Source organism: Primulina eburnea, chromosome 2, assembly GCF_022965805.1.
Source record: "Primulina eburnea isolate SZY01 chromosome 2, ASM2296580v1, whole genome shotgun sequence".
Lineage (NCBI taxonomy): Eukaryota > Viridiplantae > Streptophyta > Magnoliopsida > Lamiales > Gesneriaceae > Primulina > Primulina eburnea.
The window spans coordinates 47,343,253-47,366,487 of record NC_133102.1 but is presented as its reverse complement, the minus strand read 5'-3'; the positions used below and the strand labels follow the sequence as shown (position 1 = coordinate 47,366,487).

Sequence of the window (23,235 nt, the reverse complement as noted above, 5' to 3'; positions counted from 1 at the left end):
ATGATACATAGAAAACCCTTTTTTTTTAACTTAATTTAAATAATTTTTCCTGATTTGTTGGCACAAGTTGAAACATTTTTTTTTATATTTATATTTATATTTATATTTAGGCGTAGACGAGACGAGGTTTCTAGAAGGTGAGAGGAGAGTCATAAACCTAACACCCTTCCTTCTCTTATCTCCTTCCCCTCCACCAAATCGCTACTCGCTCTTCCTTCCACCGTCTCCAATTTCTAGGTTCCCCACTCGTCTATTAACCCTAAAGCAGTTTAGAATCCGATTTTGCAAATCATGGCTTCATCCACAGCTCAAATTCACGCCCTTGGTGCTACCACTCACTTCACTTCCTCAAACAGACTGAACCATCCCAACAAGACTGTGTTTTTTGGGACGAAGCTCAACAACTCGGTGTCGTTTGGTCTCAATCTCAAGAGCAAGGTCAGAGGTGGCAGCCGTCACTTCCGTGTGGTCGCGGAGAAAGTTGTGGGGATTGATCTCGGGACGACGAATTCTGCCGTGGCGGCGATGGAGGGAGGGAAGCCCACGATTGTGACTAACGCTGAGGGTCAGCGAACTACGCCGTCTGTGGTTGCATATACGAAGGCCGGAGATAGGCTGGTTGGGCAAATTGCAAAGCGGCAGGCGGTGGTGAACCCCCAGAATACCTTCTTCTCGGTGAAGAGGTTTATTGGGAGGAAGATGTCTGAGGTGGATGAGGAGTCGAAGCAGGTTTCTTACAATGTGGTAAGGGATGAGAATGGGAATGTTAAGCTCGATTGTCCTGCAATTGGGAAGCAGTTTGCTGCTGAGGAAATCTCGGCTCAGGTGTGTATATAATACATACTTGTCATTTCCGCCTTTATAATGAAAGTGGTCATTCTATGTCTTTCTTGATGAGAAGGCTATTCACTCTGTCGCAGTTGATGAGGTTTCTGTAGAAATTTTATTGGAAAAGGATGTCCTTTTGTTGAGGTCAAGTTGATTGCATTAAATTCAGTGCGAATTTTTAGTTTATGAACTTCATAAATATGTTTTTGAAATGTGAGTGCTTAGATTGTTTGACTTATGTTCTTGGAGTTAAAGAACATGTAATATTTTATCCCGAGAACAATTTTTTTTCCCTCTTGTGCATGTAAACTTTGAGATCAATGATAGTGCACCCTTCAGGCACACTGCTTTAGCACCTAACGATTGAGTTTATTGGTGTGAATAATGCATCTTATAGTTGTTCTCTAGTTCAATTAATGGTCGGTTTAACTTTTTTCCTATATATTAATATGATAATTGTGCTGTATAAAATGCCAAAGGATGGTTTTAAGCAATTCTTCTTTCGCTCTCTGGCTTTAGGTTTTGAGGAAGCTTGTGGATGATGCTTCAAAGTTTTTGAATAACAAGGTCACTAAAGCTGTGGTCACTGTTCCTGCTTACTTCAATGATTCTCAGAGAACTGCAACCAAAGATGCTGGTCGTATCGCTGGCTTAGAAGTTCTCCGTATTATAAATGAGCCCACTGCAGCATCATTGGCCTATGGTTTTGAGAAGAAAAGCAATGAAACTATTCTAGTTTTTGATCTTGGAGGTGGTACTTTTGATGTTTCAGGTGAGGAATGTCTCATTTATTTTTTAGCTCAACCCTTGTCCCGGTTCCCCATTTTCTGTTGTTCAACTGAAGCATGATTGTCGTCTTGTCTTACCTGTTCATTTTGTTGTTTAAAATAGGGTCCATTTTTTTTCTTTTTTTTTTGATAGGAAACAATATTTTAATTTAAGTGATAAAAATGATTACATCAGTCATCGATTATAGCAGATGACCTAAAAATTCATAATCTATCGCACTAATGGTCTAGTGATACACATAGTCCCACTGTCTTATCAAATCAAAAACCGAAACATTCTTGAACTCCTTGTTAATTCCAATCCATGTGGCGACATTAAGCTTGATTTTCTCCCAGCATTTGTGGACGTCCGATTCTTTTTCTGGTTTCTTTCCAACCAAATTGTCCAGCAAATGCATTGAACCACTACTCGCCAAAATATTCCTCCTCTCTTGCCTGTTGTCCGGCCCAAATCCATGCTGAATAAGTCTTTAGTTGATTTAGGCGTAACCCAAAACAACCTCAACTCCTGCAAAGCTTTAATCCATAAAGAAGACGAGAATGGACAATGTATGAAAATGTGATCCTGAGACTCCGAGTCATGTCTGCATAAAGCACACCAATTTGGACACAACGCAAGGCCGGGGCATCTTTTTTGAAGCATCTCCGATGTCGGTAGCTTACCCAGAGTTGTAGTCCAAGAGAAAAACTGAATCTTACTAGGAACAGGAACTCTCCAGATTTTATCAAAGAGTTGATATTTTGGGAAAAGGTTTGATGAGAAAAATGAATCATAGAAAGAGCCAACAGAAAACAAACCCGACGGATCCCCTCTCCACTGGATAAAATCATCCACCCCCTCAACCAATCTAACAGGCTCTAAGACTTCTAATAACCCTGTGAGTTGATCAATCTCTACATCTCTCACTGCCCTCCTAAAATGAAAATCCCAAGAGTGTTCTCGATTTGTACCCCCGACATGAGCATAGTAAGAGATAGGTAAGTTGTGACACGATGAAAGTTGAAATAAAGCTGGAAAACAAACCTTGAAAGAAGAGTCGCCCACCCAATTATCCTCCCAAAATCTAACCTTATTCCCGCCTCTCACCTTAATTAAAGTCCAGTTCTTAAAAATTGGGTGTATCCGGGAAATAAATTTCCAAGGACATCGGTATGTTACATTTCTTGCCAATCCCGCATCCCAACCGGTTTCTTGTAATCCATATTTGCTCACAATAATTTTTTTCCACAGTGTGCCCTCTTCTCGAAAAAATCTCCACCACCACTTCCCAAGCAATGCTGTATTTTTGAATCTGATTTTTGAAATCCCCAATCCACCTCTTTCCTTCGGTTTGCAAACTTGATCCCATGCGGCCAAATGAAAATGACTCTCTCCATCCATTCCGTCCCATAAAAAGTCCCTCGATATCTTGTCCAATGATACCTCAACAGATTTTGGAACCTTGAATAACGACATGTAATAAATGGGCATCGAATTCAACACCGAAAGAATCAATGTTAATCTACCTCCTTTCGACAAAAATGCTTTCTTCCATGTGGCCAATTTTCTGGACATTTTAGCAACCACAGGCTGCCAAAATACTTCTTTCAAAGGATTTCCACCCAAGGGTACACCCAAATAAGTAATAGGCCATGACTGTGTACCACATCCCACGTGTCTTGCCAACCTTTCAATTTGATCACTATCGCGGTTAATTCCCAGCAGTGAGCTCTTCTCCCAATTGATCTTTAAACCCGATATATCACAAAATGAATGCACCACTTTAGCCAAGAATTTTATGTGATCGTCGCTCCTTGCGAAAAAAAGCGTGTCATCCGCAAACTGGATATGAGTTATCTCAATCTTTTCTTTGCCTACCTCTATCCCCTTTAAAAGATGTGATTCCTTGGCTTTGTCTATCAATCTTCCCAACACATCAACAACCAAGTTGAAAAGAAAGGGAGATAATGGATCTCCTTGACGAAGACCTTTGAAAGCCCTGAATTTTCCTCTCGGTCGGTCATTGATCATAACTGAAAAAGTTACCTTCGATACACAACCTCTCATCCATGATCTCCATCTGTCTCCAAACCCTTTCTTCGTTAAAACGTAATCCAAAAACTCCCAACTCACATTGTCGTAGGCCTTCACAAAATCCACTTTCAAAACCCATCCTTTTGTTTTCTTAATCCTAGTTTCTTCGAGCAATTCATTCGCTATAAGGCCACAGTCGAGAATCTGTCGTCCTTCAACAAATGCATTTTGAGATTCTGAAATTGTCGACGCCATGACTCTCTTCAGTCTTGCTGATAGGACTTTTGATAAAATTTTGTATATGCTTGTTATTAGACTAATGGGTCTAAAATCCTTTACCTTGAACGAGTCGGCTTTCTTTCTAATCAAGCATATATAAGTCTCATTGGTGATTCCATTGACGATGCCACTACTGAAAAATTCATCAAAAACCAACATGATATCTGTCTTTACTAATTCCCAGCATTCCTGGAAAAAAGCGAGGGTAAATCCATCAGGTCCCGGGCTCTTGCCCCCATCACACTTGAAGACTGCTTCTTTCACCTCTTCTTCGCTAAATTTTTGTTCAAGTTGACGACTCATCACGGCTTCAATTGGACTCCAATTCACGCCTTCAATACCCCAACATCTATCTCCCGACTTGCTGTACAATCTCATGAAGAATTCTGAAATGATTGAAACGATTTCATCCTCACTAGTTGTAATTGTACCATCATTTCTTTCGATTTTATCAATGATTGCCTTACTCTTACGGTGGTTAAGAAGCGAGTGAAAGAATTTAGAATTATGATCCCCTTCTTTGATCCATTTTATCTTGCTTTTCTGAAAATTCATTTGATTCTTTCGATTAATCATCTCTTCTAACATCATCTTCGCTTCTATCCTCTCGGCCACTACACGTTCCGAAGCCTTCCCCTCACCCTCTAAACTGTTAATACGTTTGCATTAATTTCTGCGTGAGCTTAACAGCTCAAGCATCAGTTTTTGTCATGCCATATTTAAAATGGTAGAATTCTTTACTTGTACAAGAGTACTCAACTGTGTCCTGAAATTCTAGTTGAGGCCCGTGAACAAGCTATAAGAAACATTGCTATTTTCTTGGATGCATTCATTGGCTACTTTATCGCCTCCAAATATATTGTGAACTAGTGTTTTTGATTTGAGATACAATTGTCTAGTGTGTTCAATAGTTCATGAATGTTTAGGCCGTTGACATGAAGTTATTTTTAATTTTCCTTCTTCCTTTTGATTAGTTCTCGAGGTTGGTGATGGTGTGTTTGAGGTGCTGTCTACTTCTGGAGATACACATCTTGGTGGTGATGACTTTGACAAGGTTCAGATTTCTTATTGCTAATTCTTTGAAGACGACTCTCCAGTTTCTTGTCATTGTTGCTGTGATGTTGGAAATATGCATATTTAATTTTACAACTGCATTTGATTGTTGATGCTGTCATTCACTTTTTTGGATTTCATCCAGAGAATTGTTGATTGGCTTGCTGCAAGTTTCAAAAAGGATGAGGGGATAGATCTTTTGAAGGACAAGCAAGCTCTTCAGCGTTTGACTGAGACAGCTGAGAAGGCTAAGATGGAATTGTCATCTTTGACGCAAACTAATATCAGGCACGTTTATAGTTCAAAATTCGCTGACACCCTTTGCAACTTCTTGCATGCTTAATTGTTCACGTTGTTTTCTTCGTTTTGCTAGTTTGCCTTTCATTACTGCCACTGCTGATGGCCCGAAACATATTGAAACAACTATTACACGTGCTAAATTTGAGGAGTTGTGCTCAGATTTACTGGACAGGTCAGCTCAATCATCTTTTTGAGTAATTAGCATGTTGTGATTATATAATATTTTGCAACTTATTGGAGGAAACCGTTTCTTTATCAGACTCAAAACACCTGTTCAAAATTCATTGAGGGATGCGAAGCTGTCTTTCAGTGATATTGACGAAGTTATCCTTGTTGGTGGTTCCACACGTATTCCAGCTGTCCAGGAACTTGTCAAGAAATTGACTGGAAAGGACCCGAATGTTACTGTCAACCCAGATGAAGTTGTTGCCCTTGGAGCAGCAGTTCAGGTTTGGGCATACCCTGTTTTAGCTGTCTTATTCTGGCTGGGTAACATCGTTTGACAAACATTCTTGCTTATTTTATTTGTTTAGGCTGGTGTTTTGGCGGGAGATGTTAGCGATATAGTCCTTCTGGATGTAACCCCGCTGTCTTTGGGGTTGGAAACACTTGGTGGGGTAATGACCAAGATTATTCCTCGAAATACCACTTTGCCTACTTCAAAATCAGAGGTGTTCTCAACAGCAGCTGATGGTCAGACAAGTGTTGAGATAAATGTTCTTCAAGGCGAGAGAGAGTTTGTTAGAGATAACAAATCTGTAGGCAGCTTCCGTCTTGATGGAATTCCCCCAGCCCCTCGCGGGGTTCCTCAAATTGAGGTTAAATTTGACATTGATGCAAATGGAATACTCTCTGTCACTGCCATTGACAAGGGAACTGGGAAAAAGCAAGATATCACCATTACTGGTGCCAGCACATTGCCTAGTGATGAGGTAGAGTTTTTTATGATGTCTTCACCATATCATATGCTTTTACAACCACTACAGCAGCAAGCTAAATTTGAGCTAATGAAATGAAAGTCTGTCTTTTAACTGACTATATTAAACCCTCGTTAATTACTTATCTGGAAACTTGCAATTTTTTCCCCTAGTCCTGATCCAGTGCGCTCTTATATGTTACTACAGGTGCAGAGAATGGTTAATGAAGCTGAAAAATTTGCAAAAGAAGACAAGGAGAAGAGAGATGCAATAGATACTAAAAATCAGGCTGATTCTGTAGTTTACCAGACGGAGAAGCAATTGAAGGAACTTGGAGACAAAGTTCCTCCCCCAGTAAAAGAAAAGGTTGAGGCAAAACTTGGAGAACTTAAGGATGCCATTTCTGGTGGCTCAACCCAAGCAATGAAGGATGCAATGAGTGCTCTAAATCAAGAGGTTATGCAGCTTGGCCAATCATTATATAACCAAACAGGTGCAACACCTGGTACCGGCCCCACGCCTGGAGGAGGAGCTACCTCTTCGGAATCATCAGGCAAGGGACCTGAAGGAGATGTCATTGATGCCGACTTCACAGACAGCAAATGAGGGGACATGAGACAGATATCAAGCCTGATCAGCGATCTTAACCTCCTATCATTCCTTCTTGTGTTTATACGAGAATATTTTTGCTCGATTTTGATGGAGACGGTGTTTGAGCAAATTTAGTTATTACAACATAGTATGAGAGTTTTTGAACATCCTAATGTTTTAACCTCCCAGATTGTATCATCTGCCAACATCAACGATGGGTTTGGGAGTTCCATATAGTAAATTCTGCATTTCATTGTTCTGTTCACCGCAATGTTTACTTGAGTGTGTACTGGGTTCTTTGTAGCTAGTTTCATTTTTCAAAGTTTTTTATTATACTAGCGTACTTATTATACATGTCTGTTTCTTAATATGCTCCCCACACAACACTTGATCATTAGGTACGTGAGCTGCTTTATTAGCAATATCTGAGTGATAAAAGAACAAATTATTAGAGTATTTATCCCGGAATCTCTTATAAGAGTTTGTTAGAGATGTTTTCATGCACAAGACAAGTATGGATACATCAGTATCGCACGTAATGTCTCAAGACAAGTTCGATGTTCAGTGGCCAACGTATGGTGCATACACGGGGGCGCCACTGGACTTCACCATCCAATCCATAAACATCCCTGATTAATTAGCGGCGAAAGTATATTTAAACCCATAAAGCAATGTTTCATACTGTTATCACTTTTTAAATGGGAATTGAACGATCAGAATTTTCACGTCAAATATATTTTATTAAAAGCACGAGAAAATCATGGCGCAACAACGATTATGAAAAACACCTTCGTATTTTAACTTTCATCCCCGGAAATGTCAACTTGGGCAAGATACAATTATAGACAAGTTTGGAATGAAAACAGTAAAATGCAAATAAAACAGAATGTGTCCGGTTTCGAAGCAGAAACTGACCAAAAATATAGGGTTCTCACTGTCGGTGAGATCAAACTACTTGGTAATTTTCAGTGGACAGCTGAGTTCTCTGTGAAAACTTTGGCGGATTCCCTCCTCTCGATGGCAAAACGTTGACTGACCTGCCATAATTGAAATCAGTTAAATTACAACACTAACTGAGAGGACGTGCTGCATTCGAAAAAAGGATTGCAACTCTGTTCTACGTTCAACGAGTCATTTGGTGCCGAATATTGTAATCAAAGTATTTCTGTAACAAAGGGGATGGAGAGAAAAACCTTCAGATCACTGAAAGTGCTTGAAGAAGTAAAACGCACAGAAATTGGGAATAACTCGGAAGTATCTACTGCAGGAATAACGAATTCCATAGATCCACTGCAAGAGTATCCAATTTTCGATTAAAACTGAATAAGAATACTATGAAATATCAAATGAAGTAAATTTGTAGCAAACTAACCTGCGGTTTGAGTTATCAATAAGCACAATAGACCACTCTAAAATAGATTTTTTGGAATCATACCTGCAATTTATATCAACAATGTTCACATATGCTTGATATTCAGAATATATGCAACTAATTTAATATGTCAGAAACTCCTCTAGCATGAATCCCTCATGCAACAAACACAAATCCCTATGATGCCAACATTCAAGTCTAGTCATACTTTAAAGTTTTAAACAAATATCTGCACATTCAAGTAACTTAAGTTGAAACTATACCAGACACCATGCGTCAAAGGGAACTCAATGAATCCGGCCTATGGCACAATGATCATACGTGAATAAAAATAAATCCTCACCTCCACTCTCCATCAATCTGTTGTACTTTTGGTGGATCTCGCAGAGCAGGAAGAGGAATTGAAATCACAACATTCTGTAGATCAAACATAGTTGGAACTTCATACTCCAAATTCACATAGGTTTCATTTCCAGAAAGAGAAGGCCAGCAGTTTACTGCAAGATTACAAATGAAGAAGCTGATAAATGAAATTTATATATCTATATGTATATATTACTGTGAAAAGGGGAACACCAAAAACAAAGCTCACTTGACAGTGGCACATAAGACTCATCTGCACTTTGCATTCTCCACTTCAACAGACTAACACCATCACCTGATTGGCCAGTAGGAAATGGCCTATTTGGATCCTTGAGACCTAAAATATTTTCACCGGAAAACAATTCCTTGTTGACATTGGGGTGAGTTTTAAACAGAATTCCTGGATTACCACCGGTTTCTATCTGAAAATTGAACCAAAATCAAATATGTATAAAATATATACTCTATACATACAAACACAAAGCTGAAACTTCTTGGAACAAGAAAGCAACAAGGTAAAGGGTCAATAAGGATGAAGTATGTTAGAGAAAAAAACTAGATACCTGAACTTGGATGTGTCCATCCTCTTGGTTAAGTAATTGGAGCGACAAGGTACCCTGCAGATCAAAGTTTCCAATACCACCATCCTGTTTTAAAGTTACATTAAGCTTTTCTTCCACAGATAACGTAACAGGATCACTTGGTGGTGGAGCAGCTATTTTGGACCGACCAATACTTGGTCTGACATCTTCAACAATCACTTCACCTTCAGCTTTGAGAGATTCCAAAAATTGGTTGGCCCTTTGGGTTTTCCCTAGTTGCATGCCAAGACCTTTAGGTGGAGCTGAAGCAGAAGCTGAAGCAGCAGGACGTCCTAATCATAGAAGTTCCAAAGCAACATAATTAGCCAATACTCAATCATTATAAATCATTTATAAGCATCTCAAGACCAATATATGCCAGGAAAAACATTGTAGCAGTAACAAGGCGCCAGTAACCACTTGAAATCATCTTAAGAAACTACAACAGGACCATAGGTTAACACAGTGACAGTCTTTGTTTGCATATAAATGACACATCAAGATTGTTCCAACCAAAGAACGATAAGTCTATTATAGGTGTCAACATCCAGGAGTTATCTCAAAAAGGAAACTACAGCTATGCTATGTCTTCTTTTGCTGCATCAACAGCCTCCGTGATAAATAAAATGGCCCATGAGAAGACATGAAAAGACTGTTTGATTTCCCATTCATATGGCGCTACAAAATATTGGACATCACTTTGCTGTATTGCTCTTCATGAAATTGTAAAGGAATGGGAAGACCTATAAGTACAGTAACAAAACTACCTGGAGCTGAGCACACAGACTATGACTATGGTTGGATTCAACTATATACTCGCTCCATGTCTCTTCCTCACATCAATAAAAGAAAAGAAGTAGGAAAATGAATAGAAATAAAATAATACCCTACCAAATAAATAGATCCATTTTTATTTATTGAATTGTCATATGATTTCACATATTCCTGCAACTTCATCTTTTAATTGAATGCAATTACCAGCTATAAAACAATTGCCGCAAGGATAAGGTAGAGAATGAAGAAAAACTTCAAATTCATATAAAATAGGTTATGTGTTAAGTAATGCAAGATATTTTACATAAAATTTGAATTAAAGGTCGTGAAAATCAACAAGCATCACCAACAAAGATTTTACGTGGCATAATAATCTTATTCATGAAGTAGAGGATGTTATTACCTTTGGGCTTAGAGGACAGGGATTCCATGTCAGTACTTAATCCAAAGCCTGAACCACTTCCAAAACCACCACCATTACTGGATATACTGGTGTCACTGCCAAAGCCACCATCAATTCTGCCAGAACCCATTGACTGCATAGACATAAATCCTCCTTTCTCACCCCTATTCTTCTCGATCTAAATAAAATTCACAAAACAAATTAGTGTACTGGTGCCAAAGAAAGAGCATTGCTACTTTAGTTCCGATCCATCACCTTATTTTTGTCAATTTCGCTAGCTTTACGCTTCATGACATCCTTGGTTTCATTGATCTTGCTTTGTAGTACCAGCTTGTGCAATCTCTCTTCATGACTTTCCATCTCACAGTACTGTTTAACTTGTGCAACTGTGACATTCTCTTTGTGTCCAAGTGAGATCACTTCATCAAATGCAAAAAGAATCTCAAAAGCTGTCTTCCCAATGCCCTCTTCATCGAGGGAGTACGAGTATTCAGGCACCTAAAAAGCCGTTAAGGAAATAATACCAAACTTATAAAAACAACAATCGTGTGAGAAATTTCCTGTATAAAAACAACAATCATGTGAGAAATTTCCTGTAGAGTTCCATCCATTATGCTGACAATTGCTTGAAAACCGAAAAGCATTGAAGAATCCAGCAATTTGTGCACAACATTTTTTTCTTTTTCATTTCCTAACGGAAATCAATAAGCAAGACTGATATGAAAGAGCATTAAAATAAACAAGATCAATAGTGAAGGTGCATATTAAAAACAACAAAATTTTCAGCTTAACCATATTATCACCTACTAAAAAGGATACTAGTTTTGAAAGTAGCCTCAATGTCTCCAAATCTTCAAGAATGTTGCTCTGCTTATTCGTGACAAGAAGCAAGTACAGGGACTCTATCGGCTGGTAGACATAACGGACATTTTCAGTCTCAACATATGTGTGCTGTTTTCCAGTTCCGACCAATTTAGGGAAGGCTGCCAGATATCCCTCAATTCGTATACGAGACATATCAACAAACTGCCTTGAAACAAGGGCTGTGGAAGACATAAAAGAATAAAGTTAAGCATGGTCAGTCAATCACCCCACAGAAAAAAAATACGAAAATATGACTTATTTAGGAGGTACAAATAAAAAATGATGATTAACAAACCTACATCATACAAAGCTATAAAATAAAGGGGACGAAAAAGGGTATTACAAAGGGAGGATAATTCAACAGGGAGCAAAAAACCATGACAAAAAATTGTTACCATATCACAGTAAGATCACTGAAAAGAACAACAAAGGAAAAAGATAAAATATACAAGAGATAAGCAGCATAAACCTAATAAAAACTTGGCCAAACTCAAATTCATCGATGACAGAATACAAGCAAGGCCAATGAATAAATAACAATGTGCAATGCCCTGGAATCATAAGAAAAGTGTTTGAAACAATTTTATGATACCTCTTCAAACCAGTTAGTGTCAATAGGAAAGTACTGAGACTATTGAGTGACCTTTAGAATCACTTCTACATCAAGTCTACAAACTCTTATACAACTACGGGACCAATTTATGCATAAACCATTCACCTTAAAATAAATTAACCTCGACATAAACAATTACAAAATAAAATTCATAACAGGAAGAACAAAGCCGAAAAACATGTCCAGGATAATCATAACAGGCCATCTCCTTATTCAAAATACTGTAAAACACGGCAGAACCGCAGAACCTTTTCCTAATGCATCTTTTCTCTATTTCTTATCTGGATAAAGGCCTCCCAATAATAAACACTACCTTGAAGTCACATAGAAGTTTATATAACATTCAAATTTCCAATCATATCATCCCCAAAATCTCGGAAAGATGAGTCGGTAACCTGTGAGCATATACAAGCCATACCATACCGGTAATACTAATTACGATGCATAGGACAGTAGTCAGTCATATAATAGAACCACAATCGAAATTGATGCTTTTAATATTGAAAAATTAGTACTTTGTAAGTGACCATCTAAGCTATACGTTTTTAAGGATGTTGGAAAAATTCCCTACGGCCAAGACATAGGTTTTATATTGATTTACAGCTCGCAGAGGTGTTATCTTCAACATTGATACTTGATAGTGCTAATAATGTTGCTTAACAGTAGATTATTGGAATCTTAGTTTCAAAACTTGAAAATAGGCACTCAGGTGGTCAGAATTCAGGCATCGGGGGTATCCAGCATTAATTAACCACCGGGGAGCCAGATAAGTAGATTTTGAAGAGGTGCTCGACTCATAGATGGGGTAAGCCACTTACATTGATTAGTTTAGCGGTCAATCTTTAGTTCCAGCATGTTGTCACTTGATTTACAGATTTATGCCAATGCTGTCAAGTTTTACCGGTTGAATTGTGTTTGAACGAATAATTATCAATAATATCACCCTACTACTGGAACCGAACCAAGTAAAAATCTAGACTATTGACATTGAAAAATTTAGACACTCGCCTTTGCCAGATTTGCTGATGATGCTCGCCGCAAGCACAACCTGCATTACATATCACATAAACAGTCATAAAAATATAAATAAATACCAACGTCATACATAAAGAAATTGAAGTCAAAACTTACCATCTTGTCACTCTCAAATTCCACTAAGTCACCACTAGAGAAAATAAAATGACAAAACAATTCCCCAACAACACCTGAAATGCCAAACAAGAGACTTCAGTTCCGGAAGAATTCATGCAAAACCACGACTCCAATACAAAACAATAAAATATACGAGAAGACCAGATCTGGATCAGCAACATAAATTTTTTATCTGAAAAATGCAGAAATCTAACTTTTGTATTCGTCAACGTAGCGGAGATCGCATTATTCTATATCAAATAGCGTTCCCAAAGTTTTGTTCTCGGATTAATGTAACCAAAACAAAACATCAAGGAGATCAGCATGATTCTGAACAAATCAGAATTCGAATCACACAAAACCCTAGAGTTGGAACCCCATCAAAAAGAATTTTTAACATACCAGTGAAATCACCAGAGCGAGCCACAGAGCTGCGAGTCGAGAATAATAAATAAACCGAGTGCCATATCACGAACAAATCAGAATTATTTGTTCATCAAATATTTTATTTAACGTTTTTAAAAAACGTGTAGTATTTATTTTTGAAAAAAGTATCATAAATTAGTAGGACTAGGAATAACTGGTTGGCGATTTTGTTATTATAATATAAAATATTTTAGTTTCAAAAAATATATATTATACTGATGGACTTGTTTTGTTGATTAACGAAATCAGTCTATTTGACTAAAAAAGAAAGTGGAATGGAATAACATATAAAGAATATCATATTTTATCCAAATAAATTGCTACATTTTTACTATTACTAGTTTTTTTTAACAACTAAGGTAAAAAAAATATTGGAGAAATTACTCTTTTGTATATTTATGAAATAGGTATATATATTTTTGTTTAAATGAATGAATGAATATGGATGTCTACAATCGAGAGTCTGATTTAAATTGGTGCATACTCGATTCAAACAATAAAAAATTGGTGAGTTCGTGTCTCTCTTATCCCTTGTCAATTATTAGTCAATATTATACCGAAAGTGTTTTCACCTTTATGCCAATATCATTAGATGGTGTAGGTCTTTCACATTTTTATGGAAGTTGATATGCATATTGATGATCCATGGTCTAACATTTGAAGTGAAAACAAAGAAGATCGCACGGAAGTCTGATTGTCTTAATATCTGGGTCGATTTTTGGGAGAGTTTTGGGTGGATGGTTTGGTGTTTCGGCGCACAGAAACGCTCAGGAAGTACGCGGGCGGCAAATTTATATTATAAAACATTTAATTAATAGTTTTGATGTGTTTTCGAAATCTTCAATATCAATCTGGCATGACATATTCGAACCCTGGGAGACCCTCGAGTCCAAGGTCTCCCTTCCAGAGGGATCCCTCTCGGCTGATTTTGGACGAAGGTGAAACAAGTAACTGCTTATGCACTTAGTTCCGTACAATGTGAGGAAACTGAAGACTTAGCCGAGAGAATACAAGTTGTACAATCTAACATTGAGAAAGAAATTCTACGGACGTAGCATATAATAATCCTCTGATCAACACTAGAAAAAATAAGATGATGTGGTGAAATTCACTTATGGTGTATCGAACCATTATTTTACAATGGCCCGACTGTATACATACATGTAATATGACCATACAAATAAGAGATCTATGTTAAATCCAAACAATAGTTACTTCTTCAAAATTTGTCTGCGACAAATATAAAGAAGAGGTTTTAGCTAAATATATGTCACATATTATTTTAGATGTGAGATAAATTAAAACTATTGTAATTGTTACTACATAACAACTTAATGTAATGCTCAAAATTAATTAAAAATAGAAATGAAACATGATAACGGTTTATTGAATAAAAAATTTAGATGGTATATTAATGAGTACAGGTGTAGCCGTGTTTCTTGAAGTTTTGATATTATGGACGTTTGTTAATACTTAATAGACACCGCAAAGCCATTTCTTTTTATCTCGTGCCAATACAGACTATACAGTTTCTTTTTATCTCGTGCCAATACAGACTATACAGTTGCACAATTGCGTATGTACATTTGATTTTACATGCCAAAGTTACACTGTCACAATCGTCATATATATGCTAATACCCTGAGCCTAGGCATGAGAGTGGTGATAATTATCATGAAAATTATAGGGTTAAACCTATTTTAACAATAAGGATGGTCGAATTATTATCATTGAAACAGATATTCACAGTGTCATCAATACTAGTTACTCTATAAATGTATTGTGCCCACAAGTTAGAAAACATTTTGTGGATTGGTTTACTTTTTCAACCACATAAATCAACCAAATTTCTAACTTCTAAGTTGTGTATTTTTATTGACTCCCGTTTTCCAAATCAGTGGATCAAGAAAAATACATCAGTCATTATCAAAAAAAAAAAAAAAATACAAGTCTCATTTATCTTACTTTGACTTTTCTGCAAGTGAATTTCTTTTTTAACCCAAAAAAAAAAAAGTTTGTGTTTTTGAACTTCTGATTAGTCTGTTCATTAAAAAATCAATTGTATGAAGTTGGATATTTTTTAAAAAATTATTATTCGGGTAGGAAGAAATCAAACAAAATAAGCAGTTCTGGTCCATTTTCCCTGTGGGCCGAGAATGCTCCAAGCAATGGACATGTGGCATGTGGGCATATGGTACAATAAAATCAAAAGGACAAACTCTATCTTGATTTGGCGGGCCAGCCCGTCCCGTTTAGGCCCGCCCCGTCTTGACCCGCAACCCAAACGGGCTGAGCCCGTTTGGCCCGCCTCCAAACGGGCTGCTATTTTATCAACCCAACCCGTTTAATTTTTATGACGGGGCGGGCTAACCCGACGGGCCTGGCCCAATTTGACAAGTATGAACACCCATGTTCCAGATTCTTGGGCAATTGACGAATACATGGATGGGCTAGTAATATTGAATTATTAGAAGAATTCTCAGTCAATAATGTTGAGGTAGAAGTTAAAAAGGATCGATTACTGCCAGATAGTTGTGTGGTTTCATCAAACTACAAGGCATTCTTTCATTATACAAGAGCGATAGCAATGGTGATGGTGATGGTGATGGCGATGGCGAGCTAAAACTGAAGCAATTTCGTCACTTTATCGCCTCTTTGCTCACCCCCAGGGACTAGGAGTCGCAAGATCTGATGATAAGGCGAGGAAAACAAAACCCAGTCCTCCTTGCTATGGAAAATACCACACTAGGGACAACGAGTATCTGATTAAAGTACAACCGCAGAGGCGTTGTTTCAGTTTTCACGATGTTCGTGACGATTCCTGTCGTCTTAGAGGGATACCTTCTTGGACATAACCATCCTCTTCATCAGCATGCTTAGGAAGTCGCACTGCCATAGACATGGAACCTAAATTTAATGCCATCGTTCGACAAATAACAAAATATGTACGAAATTTGGAATCATGTTGATCTTGTACTTGGACCCTGGTTTATTCCTCGGGGGTGCATTTGAGTCAAGTTCGCTAGTGAATAGTTCATTGTTCAGTCTAAGCTTTAATTAAAGCTCAGTTTTGACTGAACTCAAACTACTGGTGGGTCATTGTTCGAGTCAAGCTCGTATAAATCAATATGATTCAAGCTTAGGTGCTCGTGACCTACTTGAGCTCAAGTTATATGCACCACTATTCAGTCCCATCAATTCATTTTTGTTCTGACTTACATGAATCAACAACGATAAAGTAACAAGGAGTTAAGCGCATACCATCAGCTATGTCTTTTGTTTTGTGAAGAAGAAATGTTCCCGAAAGAATAGTCACGAACCCGCATAGTTCTGTAACAATCTGTGTGGGATTTTGCCTATCCCAGTCCTACAAAACGAACAGAACCTTTTAATTCAAATGCCACAAAATTAAATACAAAAAATTTTGAAAAGGCTGCCAGTCGATCGGGAACTTCAGCCCCTGAATGCACAATTTTTCATGTTTGCCTAAACATCAGCAAAAGAAAGCTTTTTAACATCCTGATTCAATTTTGTTCCACCAATTTATAGTTCTACTTACATGTCAAATATTCAGGAAATAAATAAAAATAAATAAAGATACTGTGATCCCAGTAGCAGAAAGTTTACCTTGAACATGATCACACTTGCCAATATAGTGAAGGATGTGAACATAACATAGTAAATGGGTGAAACTACGGCTGTGTTGAATGTGTCTAGAGCCTGAAAACAAGAACTGCCAAACATAAGAAAATTGAACATGGCAAGGTGTTAAAAACAGAACTAACCTTTGGCAGAAAAGAGATTCAGTTTAAGAATAAAAGAAGTTTTAAGTATAATTGAATAGAGAAGATAATTTCATCAAGAATTCATCAAATTTCTTTCCTGAAAAGCTAAATAATCTTCAAGCAGAAGTTAAAACGCTGATCATACAACAAATCCAACGGATACGACAAATCTTTACCTTATTTAGATAATTCATTTGCGTAAGTACACAAATAGTCACAACCATGGCAAAGGTCCATGTCTGGGGATATATTAGCTGATTCGTTCCTGATAAAGTCAGCTTCAATGCAATTCCAAGTGCTTTCACACTCATGACCTGTGGAGCATTCTCGTAATTTCAACATAAAAAAGAATAAAAAACGAAAAAAACAACTATATCCATTTCTTAAGATGAAGATAACATTAACGACACCTACCGACAAGGAACCAACCAGTGAACAAACACCAATGTAAAACAAGATATGTGTCTGGCCATATTGTGGGATATACTGGAATATTAGAATGAGGACAACGGCGATCACTAACGCTGCATAAAATAGAAATGCTGCACACAAAAAAAGAATTGTTTATGCTACTGCATACCCAGAAAATAATTCTGCAGTACAACAAACCAAATGATTGAAAATGTATCACAAAACTTAGTAACCTGGCTCACTCGCGAGATCCCACACCTCTTTTACAGATTCGATCTCACGTTCTTGTGGAGCATGTAGCACAATTGTGGTGGAACCCACAACACATAAAGCGCATCCAAGAATACCAAAAATATGTAGCTTCTCCCTTAAAATAAAATGTGCAAGTACAGCACTGCAACATACCCACAGTAATCAGTAATCCAATCAAAGTAAAACATTTGTATGGTCTATGGTACGGTAACATACCTGATGATAATGCTGAGTGCACCAAGTGGAGTAACCAGAATTGCTGGTGCAAATGCATAAGCTGCAAAATTTGCAATTTCTCCCACAATCACTGATCAGAAAGCGCACAAAGAAACAAAAAAATCAGTTTAAGAACGAAGAATGATTTCCAAAGCAACAATAGATTTGAAAGTTTACATGGTGGTTAGAATAGCTAGAAGAAAATTCTCGGCTAACATAGGAACATATACAAGAGGGCAGAGCAGCAGGAGAAAACTAATTGATATGATCAGAATCAGGAGAGCTAACACAGGCACAACACAAGGCCATTCAGCTAGCTTTAGCCACATGCCCTATTGTTTAGAAGTTTGAAGTAAATTGAGGAACATTGCTGCCTGCATCTGTCATCAAGCATTCACCGATTTTGTTAACAAGAAGCGAGATAAGATTTAGTCGGATTTTTTGTCATAACTGCACATTATATTAACCGATTTACATGCTGTTTGTTGCTCTAAAGAATCTATTCAGTGCCATCCGAACAGGAAGATACAGACGAATCACTTTGAACGACACAAGAGCAGGCCAGTAATCCTTGCTCTGAAAACCACGTATAAGATACAATGGCATTCTGCCACATAACTGTTTGATAACGAAAAACTAAATTCAAAATTGATGTCTTTGCTTTCTGTAAAGAATCCTAGGCTGCTAAACTAACACCAACCAAAGCTTTTGCCTGTAATATTAGTTGCAAAGGAAAACCTTAAATGTAATTATGTACATAAATAAGTACTGATGCTCATAAAAACCACATGATAGAATGGCATTGGTCAATGAGGATCTAAAAGACATCCAACATAGAAAACATTTTCACCGAAATCTCGTTAAGAGTCTAAAAAATAAGCAGTGCTCTAACATTACAGCATCATCACCCTACAAAATGTTTCCTATTAAATAGTTTCTATAGCAACATTCAACCAAATAAGGAACCCATCCGCCCCAAGATACCTGCATTGGAACAAGCAGAATTTGAAATCACCAAAAAGGGTTACAGTGCCAGTAGAGAAAATCCGACATCTGAATTAAGAACTAATAAACCTGCAAAACCACACATCCTGGAAAAGGTTCCCCACTCAACAACTTTAACACAAATCTCGTTCACTTGGATACAAAAATCATCTATTCCCCTTCATGATTCATCTCCAACCAAAAGATCCAAAACAAACCAGCTTATTTTCAGGCAAAACAAGTCTCGTAATGATTTACCTACACGTACATGATTCCCCTAGATCACACAGTAAATACTTTCAGCCCTTTTTAACATTTACCCTAATCCTCAACATTATCACAAGCACAGGATCAACTAGTCTTATCTCAGAAGGACTTCGTCAAGACCACTCTCCCATCTATAAAGTCTAAAAAGATAATGTGAGACTTGAAAAAGATTTTGAGCTAAGTCACAGCCGTTTCTCCCCACGTCACAGCAGTAACAGCTGGTCTATTGCTCTGTATCTGAAACATTTTAACTAAGAACCATGAATAATACACACAGAAAGACCACTTGATAAACTGGTGTCTTAATCAAATAAGGTGCAAATATTCACCTTCTCCCAAGTAAATTAAGCAAAGCAAACAAAGATATTGCAAGTAAAAAAATTCTCTACATATCAGATCCATCATAAAATATTTCTAGCTTCCTTTTTCGCTTACAGGGAGTTAATGCTAAAGTGATTATGTTGTTCAATAAAATAACTTCTCATGAACTAATTTACACTCGATATAAAGACAGAAATAGAAATGAGTGACTCACTTGTTATCATGCCTACCCACCAGAGTGGCTCGAATAGATATGAATATCCACCAACTCCTGTTGGAAAAAAGACAGTAAGAGGAAACTATTGTCAAGATTCTGAAAGGGAAACCTAGCCTATTCGACCAAAAGCAATTAACTAGTAAATATGGATATCATTTACAAAAAGAACCACCAAAAACAGCAGTATTACAAATTCCTTATGCACCTTCAAGTTTCGATAAACAATTGCAAGCCCTAAGTAAAGGTAACGGAAAATGCCTGATGCAGAAAATTTCAGCCACGACTCATCACTAACTATAGCAGTTACTGTTTCTCATAAATAAATTTCAGCTCATTACTTTGAAGTAATCAAGGGCACATTTGTTTTTTCAGCCTGTACTATGTGCAACATAACCTCAAATTTTTGAAACTGCTAGAAATCAAGTTGGAATTGTGGTTTGATGTATGGTTCTGAGACGCTGAATCGAAGTTTCTTGGGTAAGAAAGTAGCCAGGAGGAAGTTGGATGGTAGGGATTGCTTCTGCAATTTTGAGATTGTATTAATTGTTAGATCTCGAGTTTAGCAATCGTGAGCTATTTGGTATCTGAGCATGTTCTTGAACAACATTTGATGTATAACATGCAATTTTGAGCGCCTCTGCCTGAGGGAAGCGCCACAGGCGCGGGTTCGCCTGCATCCAGCTCAACAATTTACAAAGGAGCCCAGGCGACGCGCCTGGCTCACTTTAGGCTCTCAGCGCGCTAGGCACCCTTTGTAATATTACTTAAAATTACTTTTGTTTTTTTAGTATACTAAAGTTAAAGGCCGACCCCACACAAACCAGCACCAGTTAACAATTAAATAACGACAAAGCTTGCAAACTGCAAATTACTCCAACACGCACGACAGTGGATGATGAATTTATCAAGTACTTTTATTAGAACTATCAATATTGAGCTTTGTGTGACATTTAACTTCATTATTTCATATTTTATATATTATCTGATAAATTTTTTTTTAAATTTAAAACGTGCGCTTGCTCGGTAATGCACGCTCCCTTGCGCTTGCGCTAGTCCAGAGCCCTGTGCGCCTCGGCGCGCCTGCGCCCTGAAACCTACATGCACCTTGACTTATCTTGACTTTGTCCATCTAATTTTGATAGACACATTTAATCCATTTGGTTGAGACGCGTAGACATGCAAGCCGGTTGCCTTCTTACACTAGATGTTGTGATATCTAAACTACTATAGGTCTGTAAATATATGAAAATCTTCATGTGCATAAAAAACCTCACACCGTTTAAATTTTAGGATACTACATCAACAGAAACGTTTTAGTGTTTCAAATCGGTTTGAAGTGATCTCGCCAACAATGTGGTGTAATAAATTGTTTGCTTATATATATAGTTTAGGATGACAAGCCATTCTCAGCAATACTGATTATTAATTGTCAGTTATTATATAACAGTTTCATCAAAAAAGGGATATAGAAGTATAAAAAAATTGAAACCATTGTAATTATTTTATATAAAGCAAAAAACTTTAATACACTGAAGCAGTTGCCAGATATAACAATGAAAACAATATTTAAAATTAGTTCGTTAAATCTCCAAATCTAATGATATCCTAAACTTATTATCGAGCTGGTCGAGGTTATTTTAGTTTGACAGAAAGCTAAGAATGTGTGTCATACATCAAATATCGACAAGTACAAGCTCGGATGAAGACTTGCGCAATCGCAAAACTCAAAACTCAGACAAATCAATTCAGAATCTCAAAACCAGACATCAAAACACTAAACCAACTCAATTTTCAACAATTTCAAAAGGATCGAATTATGTTGCACATAGTACAAAGCTAAAAACACAAACTTGAATAAGTTGGACCACTTACCAGCCCTGACGCCAGAAGCACCCGCTTTCTTTAATCCCTTCTTCTTGACAATGAAGCTAGCTCCAATGAAGAAACTGGAAGATAAACCTAGTACCAACCCCTTTATATTGTCAGAGGACATCCCCTTGTATGCATCCGACATTGCGTCAGCCGCTCCCGTATCCAATGCGGCCATATTCAAAATCAGACAACAACAATAAAATAAAGAAAATAGAAATACAAAATCCCAGAAATCGTAACGATCACGAGCTCCTCATACACCACTGCCAAAATGGTTTTCAACAAGCTTCCACATGAAACCCAGTAAAAAATCTTACTGGGTCCGAGAAATCTTGAATTAAAATTTGCAAGATTGGTGTAAGAAACCAGCGACGTTTCCAATTTGGATTTCTGCTCAGAAGATCTAATTCTTTCAGGGAGCGGTGGTAGCAGAGGCAAAGACTGGGAATATGGTTGACTGTCAGTCGCTGAAAAGCAAATGGGAATCGGGAACAAATTGGATTTTTGCGCTAAGGATGATTTTTAGATTGGAAACAAAAGAAAAGAGTGATCGGTTCGGGGGATCGAGAGGCTCATTGCCAATAATAAAGAAAAATAAATCTACACGCGTGTCATATAATAATTATAATCATAAATGATTTTCAACTAATTATTTACCAACACTTTATTCCTTTTCTTGTAATAATGGTAAAAAAAAAACAGCCTGATTTATTTCATTCTTATTTAATTTGTATGATCTAAAATATAATAAAATTCAATACACCAATTCTTTAAAAATAACACAAGATATTATGATTCTCTTAGGTAAATTACTCAAAAATCGGCAACATCTATTCTTTTAGAATTAAAATAGATACAAAATATTAAAAATATGATACTAATATATGATTTTTGAATATTACTTTTTTCAGATTCAGAACTAATATATAATTTTTGAGTTCCAAAAAAATATAAAAAAATTATTGGCATCAATGACAGTTAAGATATTTTGCGATGTCTAAACCTACTATCAACTATAAAACCAAAAAAAAATAGCATCAAGAAATTAAAGACATCAATGGAAAAAATATTATTTTTCCTATCATTTTTTATTAACTATAGAGATGAATTCAAACTTAAAAAAAATACATAAAAAGATGAAGGTTTCACCGACGAGACACTGGTAGTCTAGTAGAGCTGCAAGGCCGACTGACCACGTGAAAATAAACAAGTGAACTAGGTCGACAATTTTATGAACATCAAAATATGAGATAGTCCAACTTGTCTAATATCTAATACATAAATAAATAGACACCAATATAAAATAGATGAATTGATAATTTTTCAATCCACAAAAATGAAGATGGACCATCACGCCTACGGCCTACTAACGATGGGTTGCATGGAGATGCGAGCTGATCCGTCTCGCTATCCTGTCTGACAATGCTATAATCTAATACACCAAAACATGTGTTGCATGTATTGTTAATATTCTTTATATATGATAAATATCTATATAACATATATTTCTTTTTATTTGTTTTAATATATTTTTTTATAATTTTAAGAATGATAAATTTTGTGAATTGGTACAAGTAACCCGAAACAAACAGATATGTGAAACAAACATATAT

The 23,235-nt window shown here is 36.9% G+C and overlaps 3 protein-coding genes across 3 annotated transcripts; 1 reads left to right on the top strand and 2 right to left on the bottom strand.

Moving 5' to 3' along the window:
* The first annotated feature begins 119 nt into the window (after nt 1-119).
* On the top strand, nt 120-7,035 carry LOC140823895 (stromal 70 kDa heat shock-related protein, chloroplastic-like). The gene is made up of 8 exons (XM_073185465.1): nt 120-825; nt 1,348-1,600; nt 4,884-4,963; nt 5,108-5,250; nt 5,336-5,434; nt 5,522-5,711; nt 5,796-6,194; nt 6,387-7,035. Exons 1-8 carry the CDS (start codon nt 292-294, stop codon nt 6,783-6,785), a joined length of 2,097 nt encoding a protein of 698 aa, XP_073041566.1. The 5' UTR covers nt 120-291; the 3' UTR covers nt 6,786-7,035.
* Nucleotides 7,036-7,545: 510 nt separating this feature from the next.
* Nucleotides 7,546-13,380, bottom strand: LOC140823894 (coatomer subunit delta-like). The gene is made up of 12 exons (XM_073185464.1): nt 13,274-13,380; nt 12,872-12,945; nt 12,749-12,788; nt 11,083-11,306; nt 10,519-10,761; nt 10,264-10,441; nt 9,069-9,379; nt 8,735-8,927; nt 8,486-8,639; nt 8,143-8,205; nt 7,936-8,060; nt 7,546-7,784 (listed from the first exon to the last, which is right to left on the bottom strand). The coding sequence occupies exons 2-12, from the start codon at nt 12,872-12,874 to the stop codon at nt 7,717-7,719; spliced, it is 1,602 nt and encodes a 533-aa protein (XP_073041565.1). The 5' UTR covers nt 12,875-12,945; nt 13,274-13,380; the 3' UTR covers nt 7,546-7,716.
* A 2,368-nt stretch (nt 13,381-15,748) lies between these two features.
* Nucleotides 15,749-22,226, bottom strand: LOC140823891 (probable magnesium transporter NIPA4). The gene is made up of 9 exons (XM_073185461.1): nt 21,623-22,226; nt 19,748-19,804; nt 17,962-18,052; nt 17,727-17,887; nt 17,497-17,624; nt 17,259-17,396; nt 16,925-17,017; nt 16,559-16,664; nt 15,749-16,204 (listed from the first exon to the last, which is right to left on the bottom strand). The coding sequence occupies exons 1-9, from the start codon at nt 21,795-21,797 to the stop codon at nt 16,098-16,100; spliced, it is 1,056 nt and encodes a 351-aa protein (XP_073041562.1). The 5' UTR covers nt 21,798-22,226; the 3' UTR covers nt 15,749-16,097.
* Nucleotides 22,227-23,235: the final 1,009 nt, after the last annotated feature.